Source organism: Crocodylus siamensis, chromosome 3 (assembly GCF_052110815.1).
Source record: "Crocodylus siamensis isolate JL-2025a chromosome 3, ASM5211081v1, whole genome shotgun sequence".
Taxonomy (NCBI): Eukaryota; Metazoa; Chordata; order Crocodylia; family Crocodylidae; genus Crocodylus; species Crocodylus siamensis.
Window position 1 is genome coordinate 149,057,347 of NC_143397.1, and position 19,731 is coordinate 149,077,077.

Consider the following 19,731-nt stretch of genomic DNA (forward strand, 5'->3'; position numbering starts at 1 on the left):
ACCTTGCCACTGTCCAGATGCAGCAACTACAGCAAAGTATAGTAGTGCTGCTCTGTATTGTATTCCTTAAGTCTCAGCTTTATATATTTAAGGGTGGTGAAAGGATGATCACTGGCAACTTGTGTGTGGAGATGATTTTCTAAATTGATATATTTTCTATACAGTACATAGGGGGGTTTTTCAGAGCAAGCATGGATAGTATATTGCCCAGCTTCCTGCTACATCAGCGGCTTTACATGCAGTGAGTCAGTACATGGTCCCTTTGGGGGGAAGCTGTGTAAGATCCATATGTCTGGAGCTGCCTTATACTGTTTACAGGCCATGACTTCTGCACTGCTGCTTCAACACAGGAGCGTGTTGCACTCTGTAAAAAGCTGTAGTAGCAAATGTACTCTTCTTACAGTGGGAAGGCTCCTCACTACTGCAGTTAAGAACCAGCGGAGTTCATAAGAAGGATCAGATTGATTTCTTCTGGACTAAATATAATGGTGGTTTTTTATTTATTGTTCCCTAAGTAACTCTTAACTACATCAGTGGATTCCTGAGGGTCACTAGATTTCACCAGTATAGTCGATTGGGACCATCTGGCTTCCTTTGTTGTGTGAGCCCGTTGCACCCAGAAAAGCAGGAGTTTCTGCCTGTGAGGAGATAAAGCAGGCTCCCCTCCCACTGGCGATAGAGAGGCAACAGCCAGGCTTGGATCCTGTGCCTCTACTTCCAGTAAAATTTACAGACAGCACTTGGAACAGCTCAGCTCCTCCTTCGGCTTAAATAAGCGGCACATTGGGCAACTATGGAGCTGCCTTACACACCTTGTACTTCACAAAAGCTGTGCTCTGAGATGCCCTCCCCTGCCCCGGAGTCCTTTGCTTCTCAGCATTTTTTCTTCTGTCTGCTGGCTTTCCCACGCTCTGCACGCCTCATCTCCAAGGCGCTGGGTTGTACCAACCCTCCTCCTAACTTGGGATGATGACTGGGCATGACTCCCTCTTGGAACTCATCTGTGCCACTCCTTATCCTGCCGGAGGGCTTGTTCCTGAGTAGTGCCGGGCACTCCCACCAGTGTCTGTCTGTAGGGCTGTCCCCTGGAGAGAGAAAGAGGAGAGACTGGAACGTAATCTGTCTCTTATAAGTCAGTGCAATGAGTTTGTGTTCATTGTGCCAATTGATGATAAAAGGAGACAAAACCTTTCTATTGAACCACTGGTTATCCTCTAGCATACAGGTGGAGATGATAGCCTGCCAGTTTGAAACGGCCCACAGTATCCGGTACAGCAACTGCACTGAGCTGGTTGCGGAAAAGATACAGCTGTGCAGACCCATTAGGCTGGCAGTGCTGACCTGTGGCCAGTGTTTATCTTGTGACTAATTAAATTTCAGCCGGCAGTGTTTGGAGGGCTTCCAAAGGTCATGACTTGAAAGAAAAGTTCTGCAACCAATTTCTCATGCCACTCGAGTTTTGAAAGCTTGTGGTTCTGTGATTCGGGGCAGCCTGAGTGTGCATCTGGGCTGTAATCTACCCACCCAAGGACAGGAACAAGAAAAGTGCTTTGTAAGCAATATAAACGTTTTCCTTTTTTTCCTTCAGGATGTGGTATTATCACAGCACAATAGTTGGAAGCTCCCAAAACACTACAGCAAACTGCACTGGCTCTTTAAAGAGGGGGGAAATAAATCCTAGTTATGACATCAAAGACTTAACTGTTATAACTACTTGAAAATATATCTTGTTCTGCGAAGAGGTGACAGCTGGCTTCTTTAAGCAAGCCAGGATCAAGCCTGAAAGAGAAAATTGCAATTTATCTGAAATATTAATTGCTTCATTGAGTGCAGATGTCCAAACTGTCACTGGGGGAAAAATTTATAAAACTACTGAAGAAACAGGAAGCTGCCACCTTGCCTGTCTGAACTAGCTTAGATGAATGAAGTGTTTCTCGGCAGTGGAATGCATGCGAGGCCAGCGGCTTGCTGTCCTAGAGTAAATATTGTTCACCAGAACCTTTGTTTGATATCGGCCTAATGTCTGCCTGTGAGATGGCACGGCTCTGTGATGGCTCTGAGCCAGAAATCTCGCAGTCTTCAGTGCAGGTAGCCTCACAACAGCCCCTGGGAGGTAGTAGTATCCCGTTTTACAGCTTGGAGCTGAGAACAATGACGTTGACTTGACCACGGTGGCAGAAGATGTCTCCCAAATGCAAAGCTAGCACTCATCCTTTTGTTCTAAATATGAAGGCCACTTTCTACACAAACTCTGATGAGTAAAGAGCAAATCTTTAGTGAAAGTCTGCAGTGCATCTTCTTGCTGTATCTATGGGTTGGCATTCTGTCAAAAAGAGGGAGTTTGGCTTCACGAAGCCAGAGCCTGCTTCAGGTCACTGTGATGTGAATGGCACATAGGGCTTTGTTGGAGTGTCTGTGGGACTGGCTCCTAGGGAGATGGGCTAGTGTGGCAGCACCCAACAAAATGAGCTGGGATCATTTGCAGCAGGCTGTCCCAACTTCTGAGTGGCCCTAAGAGTAGGGTGGCCATCATAGAGGACATCCCCGTTTTCTGCTACTCTGTCCTCTCTTGACACGAAAACATACGACTTTATGTCCTGTTTTTTCTTGAAGAGAAAAACAGAGGACATAAAGGCGTCCAGTTTTGTATCAATAGAGGACAGAGAAGCAGAAAACCAAATGTCCTATATGATGGCCACCCTACCTAAGAGTGCCCTCTGATGGCCACCCTAACTACCTCTCAAGAAAAAATAGAAGACATAAAGGCATCTGGTTTCGTATCAAGAGGACAAAGGACAGAGTAGCAGGAAACCAGAACGCCCTCTATGATGGCCCCCCTACCTAAGAGTGGTGGCAGGAAATAGACCCAGAGACCCCAACAGCCTGGGGAGGAAGCGATGGCGACAGCAGCAGCAGGAGCGGGCTATGGAGGAAGGTGGTAACAGCCTTGGAGAGTGGTGCCCAGAACCACGCAGTCGTGAAGGTGAAAGAGCCTGTGGACCACAAATTAACTTGTTTATGCCCACTTGGTCAACCTTAATCATTCTAGAAAAGGCTAGCTTTGAAAGAAGGAAAACACTTCATTTTTTGTATTCCCGTGGCTGCCCGTCTGTAGAATAGTATTTCAGTCCAGTAACTGAGTCAGCTTAAATTTCGGCAGAGAATGATGCTTTTCCTTCAGACAAGGCACTTGTTTCTCTCTCCTTGCCTACCCTGTTCACCAGTACCCCTGCTCCCTTTGAGAGCTTTCATTTGCTGCTTTAAAATTCTTCTGATATTATTAAATTGGAACGGCTTCTGCTGGATCAGCATTCTCAAAGATATAAAGGATCCCTGTCTTTGAGTAGAAATGAAGAACGGTACCTTCTCCCAGGATGCCAGAATGGTTCCAGGTACCACAGCTACTGTGATAGCACAAAGAGTGGCCTTCCAGTGCCTACATCCTACTTCAGTCTATGCAGGCCCAATCACCCTTCTTATTGTTTGCTAGACTTAAGGCTTTTGTAGAAAGTAGTTGCTACCTTTTCTGACAATGAGAGGAATCTTGGCTCTGACAAAAATTGAATCATGACTTGTAAATGTAATGAAAAATATGTCTTCCTGGAAAAGGCCCTGATTAAAAGTTGAAGGCTTTTAATAAATAGGGCTCTGTTAACCTGGAGTAGGTTGTAGAAAACCACTGGAATCGAGATTCACTTCCTTTTTCCTTTGGTTGGCAGCACAGTAATAGTGTCCTTCCATCCGCCTTTTATTCAAGTTACTTTGTGTATAAATGCAGCACTTACATTGGTCTAGATGGGAAGAAAATAGTATGCCTGTTAACTGGCTAATTACTTGGGTGAAGAAATGGTACTATATGTGTGTTCCAAATGAAAGGTGAGTGGGAGATAATAGATTAATTAAAGGGTGGCATAGATTAGTTACAGTTTCCGTATGGATTTATTTACCCACCTAAAAGAGATTGTGCATAATTATAGGCCAGATTATTTGTAAATGCACCTCTATTTGAAAATGGTTCACTGTCAGCCTCCTCTCCCTGTAGTACCATCAGCCATGTGTAACGTATTTGTTTCCTAGGCTGTTAGGGGTTGTCGGCATTCACAGTGATATGGAATTTCATGCATCAGGCTTTGGCCAGTTGGAAAACTGCCTGCAGCTGTCCTGTTCTCTCCACCCCATTGATACCAGTCAGGTGTCAGCATAGGGCTGAGGAGCGTGGGAACTCTGTAGCTCTCACTAACATAGCAGTAGGATTTCTGTACAGCCATCAGCTTGTTGCATTGGCTATATTTTGCTGTGAACATAGTGACAAACCTGCCAAAGCTGTTGCCAGAGAGGTGGAGAGAAATATGGCTTCTTTCAAGCTTTTGTTTCCCTGACAGGAAAAGGAAGTTATTAACTAATGCCTTGGGAAAAAAATGACTTTCTCCACTTTTATTGTTGCAAGCATGTGTTGCTCTGATAAGAGGGATAAGAGGGTCCATCTCAGACCATGCTAAGGACATGAGGAGAGGAGGGCTATGACTGCCTGTACTCATGTTTTGGAGCCCAGGAGGGATGCAGTATGGACCGATCCAGCCCCATGGGGAGGGGAGTGGGGGAGAGACCTACTGCTTTGAATCTGTAGCAAATACCAGCAAGCTCTTTCTCTTCTCCTCCCCATCTTCTGCCTGGATTGGAGAGAGAAGAAACCCATGCCATTTCAGGAAAGAATTCTTAGCTAATAAGAAAACATCTCTTGAACTGGAGAAAATGGACTACATAAAATAATTTTATCTAGCCTGTCACCCATGGCATCTTACTGGTAAAAAGCTTTGAGAGAAGAGATGATAGTGTGTGTGCTCCATGGGGCAGTTACTTCTCCAACTCTGAAATTCAGAACTGCCTTCCTCTTGCTTTGAGAGCCCAAATGGATGGGCAGGAGAAGTGTTATGTAGCTTTGGACTTTGCAAATAAAGGGGGTTTAGACAATGCAAGTCTGGAGCCCTGGCTACATTCATTAGCATCCCTTTTGCCTTTCCAAACCTTCCCAGTTCCATGTCTACAGGTTAACCCTGACCACATTGTCAACAGCAGCTTGTGGCTCTGAGCTGAACCTGCAGGAGAAGTAGGAAGCTGGTCCTCTGCATGGTAGCAAGCATCTTAAGTTAAACAATGCCCTCTGATGGCAAGCAATGGAGCTGCAGGAGGCTCAGCCAGCATTCTCAAGCAATGGCTTATAGCAATTTTGGCATGAGGGGCAGGTGGCTAAGACTATGATATCAGGCAGGGATAGCAGTTGATACTGCAAAGAAAGAAAAACTGTGAAGCTCACATACTAATACCGATGCTTTGCTTCTATAGCTTGCTAGGCCAGGGAAGCAAAATCATGGACATGCATCTTCAAGGATTTGCAGTTGTAGCAGTTGATAAAAGATGTTAGCAGTCTTGTTATTTATGCTGTATAATGTGATGTGTTGAAATTGGGAATAGGAGAGAAATGGCAAGGGTTTCACCTGCTGTCTTCAGGACCTTTCTGTTTTGTGAATTTGATGAAAATGTATTACTATTTTTCATCCTTTATTTGGAAACCCCAGTGTGTGGCACAGACGCAACAATCGGGCTAATAACTCTTCATCTCTACAACATGGTTCCATTGTGTCCAGAATTTTTGAACGCATGGTATGTAGGTTTATCAAAGGACAGAAATCTAGGTTACTTTAAAAAGAACAGGAATGCCTACCAATTCGTCATTAAATCATATTTAGATCAGTTCATCCAAGGTTTTCTGAGTAATTGTTGATCTATAACCTCACCAGTACTAAAAGGCTACTTGGACATATTTTGATACGCTCATTCTCCCACTTTCCTTAAATATACATCCATCATTGATAGAAGCAGAGGACCTCCCTTAGCTATAGTTCACTTAAGGTTTGTTTTCTTAGTCCTTTTTGCAGGCCTGTTGGCCAGTGCTCTCGGTATCTGCAAAGGACAGAATGGCTTCTGTTGTTAGCCTCTCTTGCACAAGTGCTTTTCTTTTCATTTCTCTAAAATGTTGCTGGTATGAGGACATTGGTAGTGATGCACAGAAAAGCAGAAGAGTTGCATCTACTGTGCCCCTAAGAATTGTTCTGGGATCTCTGTTTCTTTTAACGTTCAGTAATAAAGATATGTTGGATTGAGGGGTAACCCATCACTATTAATGAATCATTGGCCTCATTCCCAAGTTGCGTGAAGTGCAGCTCTCCCTTGTGGAAGTAATTTGGTCTTTGAAGTACTTTCCAGAGCTGTCAACTAAAGTTCCACAGTTCCCAGAGGAAATAATAAGCCAAGAGTGTGCACACACTGAAAAAGTAGTGTCTAAAATGAACTGTTCCTATAGGAGCCTGGCAGTCTGCTTCTCTGTGGAATTCAGCTTGTTTATATAATCTTATCTGGCTAAGCTTTGGTATTTCGTCTGGCAGGCAGTTCCTATGAAAAGCAGCTGTCCAAGCAATGGGAGTGGTGCTCCTGGTGTTTTTTCAGAAGGTCTATAATTTCTTGTTTCATATCAATTAAAGAAATACAATACTTTTTTGGCTAAAACAAGATGCTTTAAGCAGTTTTCTTCCTCTTTTATAAATAGCTGCTTAAATATGCTCCACTGTGGTGCACTTATTTATTTTTTTGTGAATTGACTACATGATTCCAGTGGAGTATTCACAATAGCCACTACGAAGGGAAATATTTATATTTAGTCAGCACAAGTGCCTGAGACCGCCTATAACTTTGTTAGGAAGTAGCTGATGGTTGCCATGAGTAGTTGCCTGCTTGTTGTGTTCTGGGCTGGTGTTTTCTGTTCCAAAAGTGTATTTTTAGCTTAGTTTTTGACCATGTCTGGAGACTGTGCCAGAAAAGATTTCTGTAGTTGGGAGTGAGAACACGCTGTCTTACCAGGTTTTGGTATTGTTGGACAAAGGGGAGGGAATTCCACCAATCTAAACAAAATACTTGTAGGCAAGAACCTAAAGAAAAGTACTATTCAAGGATGGTGTCATCTCTACAACTAATAAAGTGATTGGGAAGGGAGTTGTTTTGATGAGAACTCACCATAAAAACTGCATCTGTTTTATTAGTGAAGGCACAATCATAAATCTGATTTCTGACCTGGAAGGCTTATCAGCATTTTTTCTCAAAATGCACTATAAGTGAATGCATTCTGGGTCAATAATGGTTAGTGGCCGCAGAACTTGAAGTGGGTACTTTTAATGTGTAACATTGCTTTGGGGTGTCTTGTAAGACAAAATTGGTAAGTTTGGGATTCTTCCCCCATGCCTATTATAAATATATGTACACCTGCTGAATTTTAAAAGGTTAATGGAAAGTTAATTGTCAACATAGGTCAAGCCCTGCTCAAGTCTACTGTAATCCAGTGATCAGCTATCATCCCTATGTTTTATGCATGCAAAAGTTCCATGTAGCATCCTTACAACACCCCTCTCCAATAAGGAGGATCAGCATACAATGCTTAGGTGTGAACAGACTAGTATGAATAACATCAGTCACACTTTACATTTAGTTTAATTCATGCTGGCCTCCTTCAGACTTTACATTTTTCTTATACAGTGTGAAATACAGGACCATTGAGGAGGTGTTCTTTGCATTACCATCCTGTGCAAATGTTTGTGCAGTCTTTGTCCCACAGAGGGATGAGTTCTGTTCTGCAACAGAGCAACTTGCTGTGATGTCGAATTTTACCCAGTTGCCTCACAGACTACTGCAAGCTCCCCAGAGTAACTGTTGATCTCTGTTAGGAAAAATGGAGTTACTGCCTGAAACTTTTTATGGTGAGGAAACTCACTACTATTTGCTACTGTATCATAAACACATACCAATATAATCTGTGTGGCTGACGCAGACGATTTGTAATTCAGTCTGGCAAATACCAACTGAACAGCTTATTGCTGAAAATCAGTAATAAGCCGCAGTCTGATAGAGTTGCAAACTTGGAGAGAACTTGTTTAGCTAATAATTTTTTTCTCCACTTCTAGCCTTACCACAGTTTTTCTTTGACATTCTGCATGTGACTTATGTTTTCCATGGTCCTGTTGTCATGGAAACTGCTGATATAAACCTTCAGCACAGCTATTTCCCTGCAGGATACAGCAGAGGCAGAAACTATAAAACACATAATTATATTCCTGTAAAAAAGAAAAATTGCCCAAGTAACTGTGTTTGAGTTAGCAGGTTCTCCCAAACCACATGCCAGCAACAATTATACATCATCATGTAGCATATATCTTTATTTTAATTCTTTAATACTTTTCTTTGCTTCTCCTGTCTCCAAAGCCAGGTAGTTGCCTCGCTTATGGCTGTAAAAAGACCAACATTCATTAATGTTCAGTTTTAAACTGGACCTCCTTTCGCGCCATTCTCATTTAACATGAGGACTAATACTGCAGGACTGGCCAGTGCCAGAAACTTATGATTGACTTTGTTAAAAACTGAAAATCCCAGTTCAGTGAGATATAGGATTTGTTTCTAGACTTGGTTCCTTATGAGAGAGAATTTTCTTCAAAAATACCAGTATAGCACAAAAGATGGCTATGATGTGCACCTCACTCACGTCTAATGCATATTTGAAGGAAAAGTAGTACTAGCCGTATGAGAAGGGCAGAGGCAGATCTGGCGGGGTGGGAGGGTGGCAGGGCCATGCCCCTCTTTTTGGCAGTTCAAGGCATGTCAGCACAGCTCCCGTGGGGAGTGCTGCATGTGCCATGAGCTCTAAGCTCATCAGCTGGTTCGTGACCAGAGCCCCTGCTTTCACCCAGCTCCAGAGGGTGAGCAACGATACTGTTTGCCTTTCCTGCCCCACCCCCTGCTGAATTCAGCATCAGGGGAAAAGAGGGGATGAGTGGCAGCCACACTCAGTCCCTGAGCTCCATAGTTTTATGAAAGCCAGGGTTGAGCTCTGCTGCCACTTGTTCCTACTGCTGAATTGGGCAAGAGGCAAGGGGAGGAGATGGGGAAGGGCAAATAGCAGTAGCAGGCAGCACTCACCGCTTGGGCTGCAGAAACAGACTTGGGGAAGACCCCATGCTGACTAGCTGGTGAGCTCAGAGCTCACAGCACATGGAGAAATCTGGCTGGAGCAGAGGGGGATGAGGCAGCCTGGCATGTGCCAATGAGCTCTCTTCACTTTGCATGTGCCACACAGCTGAAGGGGGTATAGCCACACACAAACCCTGCCAGGATCCTGGATCCACCTATGGGTGAAGATAATTGTTTTGAAGCTGTTCAGATGCTGGCATGCTAGAAATGGAGTACTGAGCTGAGTGCAGGTGAGAGGGTCAGGACAGCAAAAACAAAGATGTTTTGTCTCGTTTCCCCTCATACCCAGTGGTTGCAGAAATAAATAAGATTGCTGTTACAGGTTACCTTTAAAACAGTGATAGCATGAGGCTGGGGCCTAGAGCCAGAGCTGTGATCCGCTCCTTGCACGCCCCTGCCCATGGAACCGGTGCCTGTCACAGGGCTGTGTGGTGAGCGGATCGCAGCTCTGTCTTGTCCCGCAGCCCCATGCTGTCACCATCCCATGAGCACTGCCCTGATCCTGCCCGCCTGTCCTGCTACTGGACTCCACTCCCTGCCCACTTGTGGTCCCATCCCATCCACTGACCCGAGTATGCCCTGCCCACGGGGGTCGCCCACCTACTCCATCTGGCACCCCCAGCAATGAGTACAGGGCAGACAGGTCAAGATGCAAGATGCCTGGGCAGCAGAGCTGGGGTCCGGTGGCAGGGTTTGCTGGGAGGCCAAGTCTGGTCACCGGGCTGCCCCCACCACACAGTCCAGCCCCATAGACTACAGATCCTGGCATGCTGTCCCATGTGGCACTTCTGCGCACAGGGGCAGTGGGACCAGCTGCATATGCCATGGCCCAGGCTGTTCCCCAGGTCTGGGCCAGGTAGAGCTTAGGTACCTGCCACAGGCTGGATAAAATAATGCTGCAGGCCTGATTTGGCCCAGGGGCCATATTTTGCCCGCCCCGGGTTAAGGCTTAATGCAGTCTCAGATCTGCACAACTCTAACTTGCCACTAGAGGGCCTGGCAAGCATGACCGTGGGCAGGAGCCAGGACTCCTCTGGGGTGGGAGAGGAGGGGGGAGAGTGGCATGCAGCTCTGCATGCTGTGGCTTCCCTCACTCTGCTGCCAGCAGGAGCTGTGGGCAGAAGGGGAAAAGTCTGGTGGGGGAGCAGATACCTGAAGCGAACCAGCAGGAGGGTGAAATACTGGGAAGTAGAGAGAAAGCAGTGAATAAAAGAATAAAAATAAAAATTAAAGGACCAAAGTCTTGCACATGTTTTCACTAAACTGGGATTGGGCTGGCGAGGAGTTGTGTTAGTATTTGCCCTAGGGCAGAGCTGAGACTAAGCGAGCTCACTGCATGCCACACCAGGGCAGAGCTGAGACAAGGTCATTCTCTTCACAGAAGGAGGTAGTAATATTGCTGGTCCTGTTTGCATGGGGGTGCTAGAGAAAGCAGCAAAATTGGTGAGCTGCACCTGGGTGCTTAGAGTGGTCAGTGTGCTGAGGTCACACCTCCTGGGGCAAGGGTGTTGGCTCCCTTTCTTCCCTCCCATCCTGGCAGTAGAGTTCAGGAAGGTTGAAACCTTGCCCACAGAGCAAAGGAAATGGAAACCATGGGAATGGTGCATCTTGGGAAGAATGACAACAGATCTTTTTATCTCCCCAGAGCAAACTAACAATACCCTGGGTAAAGCTGATCAAAGATAACCCTCACTTGAAGTGGCATAACTTTAAAGTTACCATTCTAAGTTACCCTTTAGAGGGTAACTTAGAATGGGTTAATACCCTTTAATGAGTGAATGCTCCCATTTTAGGTTACTCTGTGGTTTAAAGGTTACCTGTAAAACTGTTTTTAAATAATTTCAGACACCGTGACTACATAAGTTGAAGTGGTTCTGCTACTGTGTTTCTCTTCTTTACTTATGACATTTAACACTATCTTAGGGGCTATCTTGTATTATTATTACTAAAACCAACCCAGGTGCAACCTAGTCACCCACCTGTTGCTATGATAATGTAAAGAAAACTAAGGTCCCTGCTTCTTTCTAAATGAACAAGTGAGTAAAATATTGCAAGTGTCCCTTTATTAAGAATTTAAAAAGCACACGAAACTATATCATTTGTGATGCCTGGGTGCTTTAAGGGACTGAGTAGAGGGTTAAAAAGCATTTCATTTTTACCTAGTAAATGTTTACTTTTCAAGCTAGGGCTTGGTATTGAAATTCCATGCTGGTGACTCATTCTAGCTCAGATTTCCTCAATTTACAAGCAAAATAATTTGCCACCAGCCATCTCTATGACCTGAGTCAGCCTGGCTTCTTTTGGGCTTGTGAATCCTCCCCCTAACCCCCCGATGGAATTTAGTTAACAATGCTATTGGCAAGCGAACCAGAGTAGCAACTAATTCCTGTTGCCATAGATTTGTTGTATTCTCTCTGTCAGTAAAATAAAGCAGCTGTGACTCAGAATGCAGGGAGCTGGCTCATGGGCAGATTTGTTGAATAAAAAGGTGCTGTCTTTACCCAGTCATCATCCTGGCTGTGGCACATTTTTTTCCAGAAATGTTTTAGACTATTTGTGCTTGGATCACTTTAACATTTCCATACCTGGCCATGCACACCACATAAATGGGGATGGAGGAACTTGTCAGTCAGTGGGTTAGCTCTGGAACTAGTCCTGATGCCATAGCATAATGAATAGCAAAGCAACTGGACAGGGCTGGCCTGGAATATGGCTTGGCTTGGCTTTGAGGGACCTGGGGGAAAAAAAAAATGAGGCAGACATTAATTTAAACATAACAGATCTGTCTAAGAGGTACCTCTGGCACTGTGGGATGTCTTCCCCAAGATAAGCCCCTATGTAGGCCCCTTTGTAGGCATAGTCAATGCAAATGGACTGTGGGTTAAGAGAATTCTTCAAAACCCCCAAAAGACCATAGTTAGAAGAAAAAACTCTAGTTAGATGCATAGACAAGAGGTATTTGTCATTTATGTAAGCCATTCTGAGTCTTTCTGAATAGGGCAGTATACTAACTTTTCATGATGATGATAAATATTTGTTCTCTACCCAAAAACCTAAGTACCTCTCTTCCATAAGTTCCTTTAACAATTGGTAATTTATATCACCTAATTAAAGTAATCCTAATACCCTTCACTTTCTAGCTATTCATCACATACATCTCTATAATATGCAATCATTTTTTTCAAGCATAAGATAATCAAATCCATGTAGGGTTTCTGTAGACTCTGGTTCTAAATTTGCTTTGCTAAGACTTTGGGTTTGGATAAAGCCCAACAGACAACCATAGCACCACTCCAAGTTCACATTGATAGATGCAAGGTAGAGGGAAAGAACAAAAGTGATACTCATCTGAAATATTAGTGCTTCCCTATTTTAGCATTTCATCTTTAGAGGACTGTGTCTTCCAACACTAGAATAATTAACGCTATTAGTACTTTCGTGAGAAATGGCAGTCCACTTCAACTGCTGATAACAGATCTCTGTGATGTTACACTATGCTAAAATATGCCACATTTTTGGTGCAGACTAGGGTGAGAGAACAATATGCCATACTTCTGCTGTGGACTAGGATGAAAATACTTGACACCCTAATTTTAGGACTGCTTGAGCATTTTGAATACACATCAACACAATGACTCCACATATGGAATACATAACTGAATCATCAAACGTTTTCATGCATCTCTGCTGGTCAAATTTTCTTAAAATATGTACCCAGGATACTGCTGCTGCTGCCACAAAATAAAAAAGAATGAACAGCACTTATTCCAGGTACTAGCATAAATGTTTAAGTCTATAGCTGGGACATAAAAGTTTGCGGTAGACTCTGCACACATACCTGTATTTGAGAGGCACATGCACAATCTGAGAGGTATCAACTGTTGAAAATACAGTGCAGTACTGAACATCAGAGTTGCAACTACACCTAGTCACAGGCTGTACAATAAATGATTGGTTTGGAAATCTAAAGTCAATCTTGCTATTGGAAACACTAATCGTCCAGTTGATGAAATAACGGGCATGACATCCAGCACCTACCCAAACCTTTAACTGCATGGGTATTTTTTTTTGTATACTGGGGTTTACTGTTCATTGAACCAGACTTGATAGGAGGCTAGACATGCTCCAGTTAGATAGTCTACAGAACTTACTATATCAATACTCCTTTCTTTTCCAGATGAAGCAGACTATGGTAACTTTGGGACCAATACACTATCCCGGAAAAAGAAAGCTCTTGTGGCCCTCCGTAATGACAACCTTCGGAGACGCCCCCATCTTAATATCAGCATGCCTCATGACTTTAGACCAGTGTCTTCGATTATTGATGTTGACATTCTTCCTGAAACGCACAGAAGAGTGAGATTGTATCGACATGGATGTGAGAAACCACTAGGCTTTTACATTCGCGATGGGACCAGCGTTCGAGTAACTCCTCATGGACTGGAAAAAGTCCCAGGTATTTTCATCTCTCGTATGGTTCCTGGCGGCTTGGCAGAGAGCACCGGGTTGCTGGCTGTTAATGATGAAGTCCTGGAAGTTAATGGAATTGAAGTAGCTGGGAAAACTCTTGACCAAGTTACAGACATGATGATCGCTAACAGCCATAATCTTATTATCACTGTCAAGCCAGCAAACCAAAGGAACAATATTATCCGAAGCAGTAGGATGTCTGGCAGCTCGGGCCAGTCTACGGATAGCACAGCTAGTCATCACAGCTTGCCTTCCTCCCATGTTCTGCAGAACTTCCACCCAGATGAAATGGAGAGTGATGAGGAGGCTGACATTGTCATTGAGGGTGGCCTGGAGCCACAGCACATTCCCAAATTGCACAGCCTGCCATCTAGTAGCCTCTCCCGCATCAATGGCAGCAGTCTCAGCCACAGACTTCAGAGGGACCTAGTACTCAACAACAGTTCCGGCCGGGAAAGCAATGGCAACATCCATAAAATACTAAGTTCCTTAAAAACTGATCCCCGACATAGTTTGGTTATCCCCAGAGGAGGCATTGAGGAGGATGGAACTGTGATTACGCTTTAGTGGCAGTTCTTGTACTATGTGTTCTTAGTCCTAAGTGCCAATTGGAACAAATCTTGACTCTTGCAACATGTGATGCACAGAACAAAAGAGAACCTATGTTCTCATAGACCTCATGGGTGCAACAAATGTTGCTTTCTTGGAAATATGGCTTCTGAGATTAGACATAAATCTGCTGTGTATTGCAAATTCTTGAGATGCAGCGTGAATATGGTTCAGCCTGCATCTAAGGTGAGAATGAAAATTCTTTTTAATTTCATAAATCTGAGCAATCCTGTATACTAGGAAATGGCAGAGCTGCACAATTGAGTTAGCATGTCTGCTACATAAGTGGGTGTCTTTCTAATTTGCTTGTATACAAATTAGATCTTGATAGTTGTAACAAACCTATTTGGTCATAGAGAAAAACATTGATCTCCTTTCTTTTTAAAGGATTAATTAACCAGCAGCTGATACAGCTGCTTACATACAGATTTTTCTGTTAACTTGTTTGTGCAGAATATTGGCCACATTTTGTCTAATCCAAGTAAGCTCTGTATAAAGTAGTATTTTCCCAGTGTGGTGGCTGCCAGGTTTGGGAAATGCTGCAGTTACTCTTTCCAAATAAATTCTGACCAAATGAGATTTATATATATATATATTTTTAAAGTCTTAAGTGAGAAGGGAAAAGAAGGATGTTGATGCTGTTATTCCTTTTAGATCAGCACCACCTGCTGGTCAGTGGCAGTACTGTCTGAGTTATAAACTTTATTTTTTATGTTTGATTTACCAATTGTGGAAAGGAAAATAGATTACCTAGAGGGTTTTTTAACTGACTTCTTTTTCTTTGCATTCTTTTTCTTTTTAAAATATTTATTAGACAAAATTCACCAGATGTCATGATTATGGTTTCCATCATCTCCATTGTTGGGTAAACAATTACTGTTCATTTAAGGGACATAAGCAGGAAGGCAGCAAAAATGCAAGACACGGGTTAAGACCATGACCTAAACTGCATAACTGACAAAGCATCTCACTATTTTGGTGGTGGGGAAACCATAATCCATAAAGTCTTTAGCTACAAAAGACTGGCTATGTTACACTTAAGCAGTATTGACTAACATTCTAGGCTAACTCTGAATAGGTTACTCAGACCCCTTCAGTTGTCATCAAGCATCAGAGAGGGGCCTGAAATGTTTGGTATAAAGCTTTTTAGGAATTTAAAATACAACTTATGTCGTAGGTTACTAAAAGATCTTTATTTGATACTGCTTACACTACCAACTTTAAGACAATAACTGGACCAGGTACACAAAAGAAAACCCATTTACTTCCAGTTCAGTTTTTTTCTTTGCCACAGAAAATACCATGAGGTGTTAAAATGGTCTAAATCTAAAATGTTTTGTAATATCCAACAGTTTAAGAACAAAATATAAATGTTGTACAATGTATTTTTCTACTTTACCTTATGTGTCATTTTCTTTTGGGTTTTTTTTTAACTTTGTAGCGTGGATTAAAGCTTTTTCTTTTTTAATGTAGTGAAATGGGCTTTTTTTTTTACTTAATGTACTGCTTTGATTTAAACATTTGAGACACTGTGTTTTAAAAGATGATTTCAGTTTTGGAGTTGGAGGAAAGATGTATGTGGATCAATTTCCTGTTACTCATTTAAAATACATATGAGCAACAGTTAGATAAGCTTTGGGACACCGAACTAAATCCGTGCATTTATTTTTGGTCTTATTTATTAATATTTTTTCATTTGCTGTTCTAGGCACCATAAGCAAATTTGCTCAGGCTTAGTAAGAGTGAAATATCAGTCTTGTTACTCCATCTTACAACAACTTTATTTGTATCCTTCCAAAAGTAGTTATTTTTATCTGATGGATGTTGGTGCAGCAGCTAATTACTTACCGTGCCATTACCTGCTTCAGTCAATCAGACCGGTTATCAATAAAAGCAGTGTTATTTGAAGGTCTGTTGTGCTTTTATAAGTAAGTAGATTCCTGGCTGGCTGAATTTTTGCACCCATCTATCCTCCCCTTTTACATCTTTCAGTAGAAATAGCTGATTTTTGTATTATTATTACTCGCATCTAAACAGAATTCTATTTTAGCATCCTCATAGTCAGAAGGTTCCCCCTAACCTCCAATCTAAATTTGCTCTGCTGCAGTTTGCTCCTAGTCCTGTCCCCTATTGCCATATATCCCTCCTCAGTCTTCTCTTTTGAAGACTAAATCCTACTTCGTTTAGTCCTTCCTTGTAAGACATGTTTCCCAGGCCTCTACAACCATTTTTGTCACCCTGCGCCAGAATCTTTCCAATCTATCCATATATTTCTTTAAGTGCGGAGCCCAAAACTGGACACAGTAGCCCAGGTCAGACCTCACCAGTGCTGAACAGACTGAAAGAATCACTCCATTGATTTACATGAGACACTCCTATTAATACAACCCAGGTATACTTTTGGCCATCCAAGATGAATCATTTCTGAGTAGGAGAAAACACTGCTGTGACTGGAGAAAGCAGGCAGGTCAAGACTAACACCTTTTAGATTGAAAAATAGCAAGTTGCTTTCTGGCAGAAAAGGACTTTGTTCTCGCTCAGCAATAGCTGCCTCAGTCACTCTTATTTTTAAATACTAAATCCTCCTTCAAAGAAGCTCCCATTACATTGGACATATAAGAAGCCAGACTCACTCATAGATTTCCTAGACATTAGGGACTAAAAGGGACCTTGTGAGATCGTAAGAATCCAGGTCTTCTGCCATAGACAGGAAGTCTGCTGGGGTCAAATGATCCCAGCAAGATAAACATCCAAACATCCTTTGAATGAGTCCAGAGTAGGTGCTTGCACCTCCTCTGGGGGGAGTTTGTTCCAGACCCTGGACACACGAACTGTAAAGACTTTTTTCTTATGCCCAGTCTAAATCAGCCTTCCAGAAGTTTGTGACCATTAGACCTTGTTATCCCTTGGGGAGCCCTGGAGAACAACTGTTCTCCCAGGTCCTGACGCACCCCCCCCCCCATATACTTGTAGGCTGCCACCAAGTCCCCCATGAGCCTTCTCTTCTCCAAGCTGAAGAGTCCCATGTCCCTCAGCCTCTCCTCATAAGGCTTGCCCTATTGGCCTTTGATCATACAGGTGGCTCTCCTTTGGACTCTCAAGCTTATCCATGTCCCTCCTGAAGTCAGGGGCCCAAAACTGGATGCGGTACTCCAGCTGCGGCCTTACTAAGGCCGAGTAAAGTGGGGGGATGACATCCCTGGTTTTGCTCAAGATGCATCGGTGGATGCATGCTTATGTTTGATTTGCTTTGCCAGCCACAGCATCACATTGGTGGCTCATGTTCATCTTGTGGTCAGTCAAAACCCCCTAGCAAGCATAGCACTGCCGAGTCTATAAGTATGTTGCTGGTTCTTCCTCCCAAGGTGGAGCACCCTGCACTTCTCTACATTGAAGGCCATCAGGTTTTGGTATGCCCACCTTGCAAGTGTGTCCAGGTCGGCCTGTATCCCCAGATACATGCCAGATATATGACATCACCTTAGTCTCCGTTATCCAGGTACTGTGTCACCTGGTCATAGAAGGAAATGAGGTTTGTCAGGCAAGACCTGCCAGTAACAAAGCCATGTTGGCTGGCATTGAAAAGACTGCCCTCTATTAGCCTGTTGCTGATGGGTCCCTTGATGATTTTCTCCAAGATCTTTCCAGGGATGGATGTCAGACTGATTGGCTTGGATCTTCTTTCCTTCCTTCCTTCCTTTCTTGAAGATTGGGACCACTCTGGCTTTTTTCCAGTCTTCCAGAACCTCACCCAAGCACCACAAATTTTCAAGTATCTTTGCCATAGGATGTGCTATGATGTCTGTCAGCTCCTTCAAGACTCTCAGGTACATTCCATCCAGGCCCACAGACTTCTGGATGTCTAGCTTCTCAAGGTGTTCTCTCACCTGATCTATGTCAATTGGGGGGGTCCATTTCCCACTCCCTGGGTGTTTTGCGTCCTGTCTGACAGCGTGACCCCCTTGGGCGAGTGGAAATGGAAATCGTAGCAACTTAGCTGAAAGCTACACACAGATGCAAAGTCCCAGCCTAGGTTACTTTGCTGTGGGATAGAATTAAGGATTTAAGAGTTGAATTCATCACTCCCACTTTGACTATGACTTCACAGTCGAGGAAGATGATCAGCTTGAAACTTTAAAAAAAAAAAAATTAAATTAGTTTCAGGCACTACTGTCCAGAGTATTGCTACTGGTTTTTGTCATTTTTTAGTTATTCTCATATTTCAATGCAGCTTTCCTCACCCTTGGTCCTCTGGAAGAGCTGTAGTTAAATGAAAATTTATCTACATGCACAAGGGAAAGTCTGGAATGTAAAGTGCTGGCCTGAATCAGTAAAGAAGGAAAAAGGAGAAAGGGAACTTCTGTTTCTCAATTAAAGAAAACTTAGTTACTGTTAAAAACTGTAACAGTTCTAAAAAGCAGCAGCTCTTTTAAACTTCAACTCTGTGGCTGCTTTGGCTGGGAGATACCTAAGGAAAACTTGATGTTAATGCTTCCCTAGTCAAGCTGGTAAGCTGATTTGACATGACCTTCAGCAGCTGTGGCCCTGCTGATTTAGGTTCCAGTGCCACAGCAGAAGGCTCTGTGTGTGCATTTTTAAAGAATCTCATTCTCAATGCTTACAGTGGGGGGGGTATGGGATTGTTTGGTTTTTATTCAGTAGTCACTTTACTGTTCTATACTGCTAATGGATGAGAATTTTGGAGGTGCTTACCTGAGCAATTCTCTAACGGGTGCTGGGGGATGGGATAAAACCTGCCTGCCTCTGATGCATTCTTGCATCCAGGCACCGGGTGCAAGCAGGCATTGGATGGATAAGATGCATGCATGTATGCACCCACCCAATACCTGCATGCATGTATCTGCTATTAGTTTCAGGCTAGGCTTGCCCAATGCAAATGTGCCTTCATGTTTGGTGTACCAGTTTCAGATTATGGTGCATAGACTTTACATCAGGATGGCAGATGCACATTACTATTACATTTTAAAGACCCACTTGACTACTGTATAAATCAGATTTAACATTTATTATTTATTTTAATGAATGCCCCCTCATTTCTCTCCTGGGGTGACTCCCAGCATCTCCTGGAGTTATATATAAAATTCCTGGAGACTCCAGGGCAAACCTAGAGGGTCGGCAACCCTATTTCAGGTACTACTGAATCTGCATCCCCTCTGATCCTCGCAGCCACACAAGTGCATTGACACAGACATGCATTTTGCATATTGGCTTCTATTCTAGCCTGGAGAACGCACCAGCAGGCTCTTCCTATGCCTGAAGAAGAGTGTTTGTGCCCGAAAGAACAATCTGCCCAAATATTTAGTTGGTCTAATAAATACAACACATTACATCTACCCAAAAAACCCTGTCTGCGTGTATCTGCTACATCAGCACAGCCCTCGCCTACCTTCATACATGCATGCAGCAGCAGATGCCGCAGCCCCACATACCACATTAGCGCCCGCCCTCCTCTCCGAGGGCAGGAGGGCTTCGCCCTGGCTGCGACGCATGCGCTACCTCCTCCGCGCTCCCGGTGGAGTTTGACCCTCGGCGGCACTTGTAGACTGGCAGTCGCGCCTCTTC

General features: G+C 43.5%; 1 protein-coding gene and 1 long non-coding RNA gene across 3 annotated transcripts in view; one reads left to right on the forward strand and one right to left on the reverse strand.

The window, feature by feature from the left end:
• PARD6G (par-6 family cell polarity regulator gamma) overlaps positions 1-16,078 on the forward strand; it is a 98,445-nt gene extending 82,367 nt beyond the window's left edge. The window contains exon 3 of the mRNA XM_090039511.1: positions 13,247-16,078. Within this exon, the coding sequence (XP_089895637.1) occupies positions 13,247-14,106 (860 nt within the window). The 3' untranslated portion in view covers positions 14,107-16,078. The remainder of the gene's footprint in view (positions 1-13,246) is intronic.
• LOC149868980 (uncharacterized) lies at positions 7,290-19,730 on the reverse strand. Of its 2 annotated transcripts, none has more exons than XR_016441371.1 (3): positions 19,599-19,730; positions 11,655-11,803; positions 7,290-8,111 (listed from the first exon to the last, which is right to left on the reverse strand). It is a non-coding gene; the product is annotated as an uncharacterized LOC149868980 (long non-coding RNA). The 2 variants fall into 2 exon arrangements; XR_016441370.1 differs by having other exon boundaries at positions 19,556-19,693.
• Between the last annotated feature and the right edge of the window lies 1 nt (position 19,731).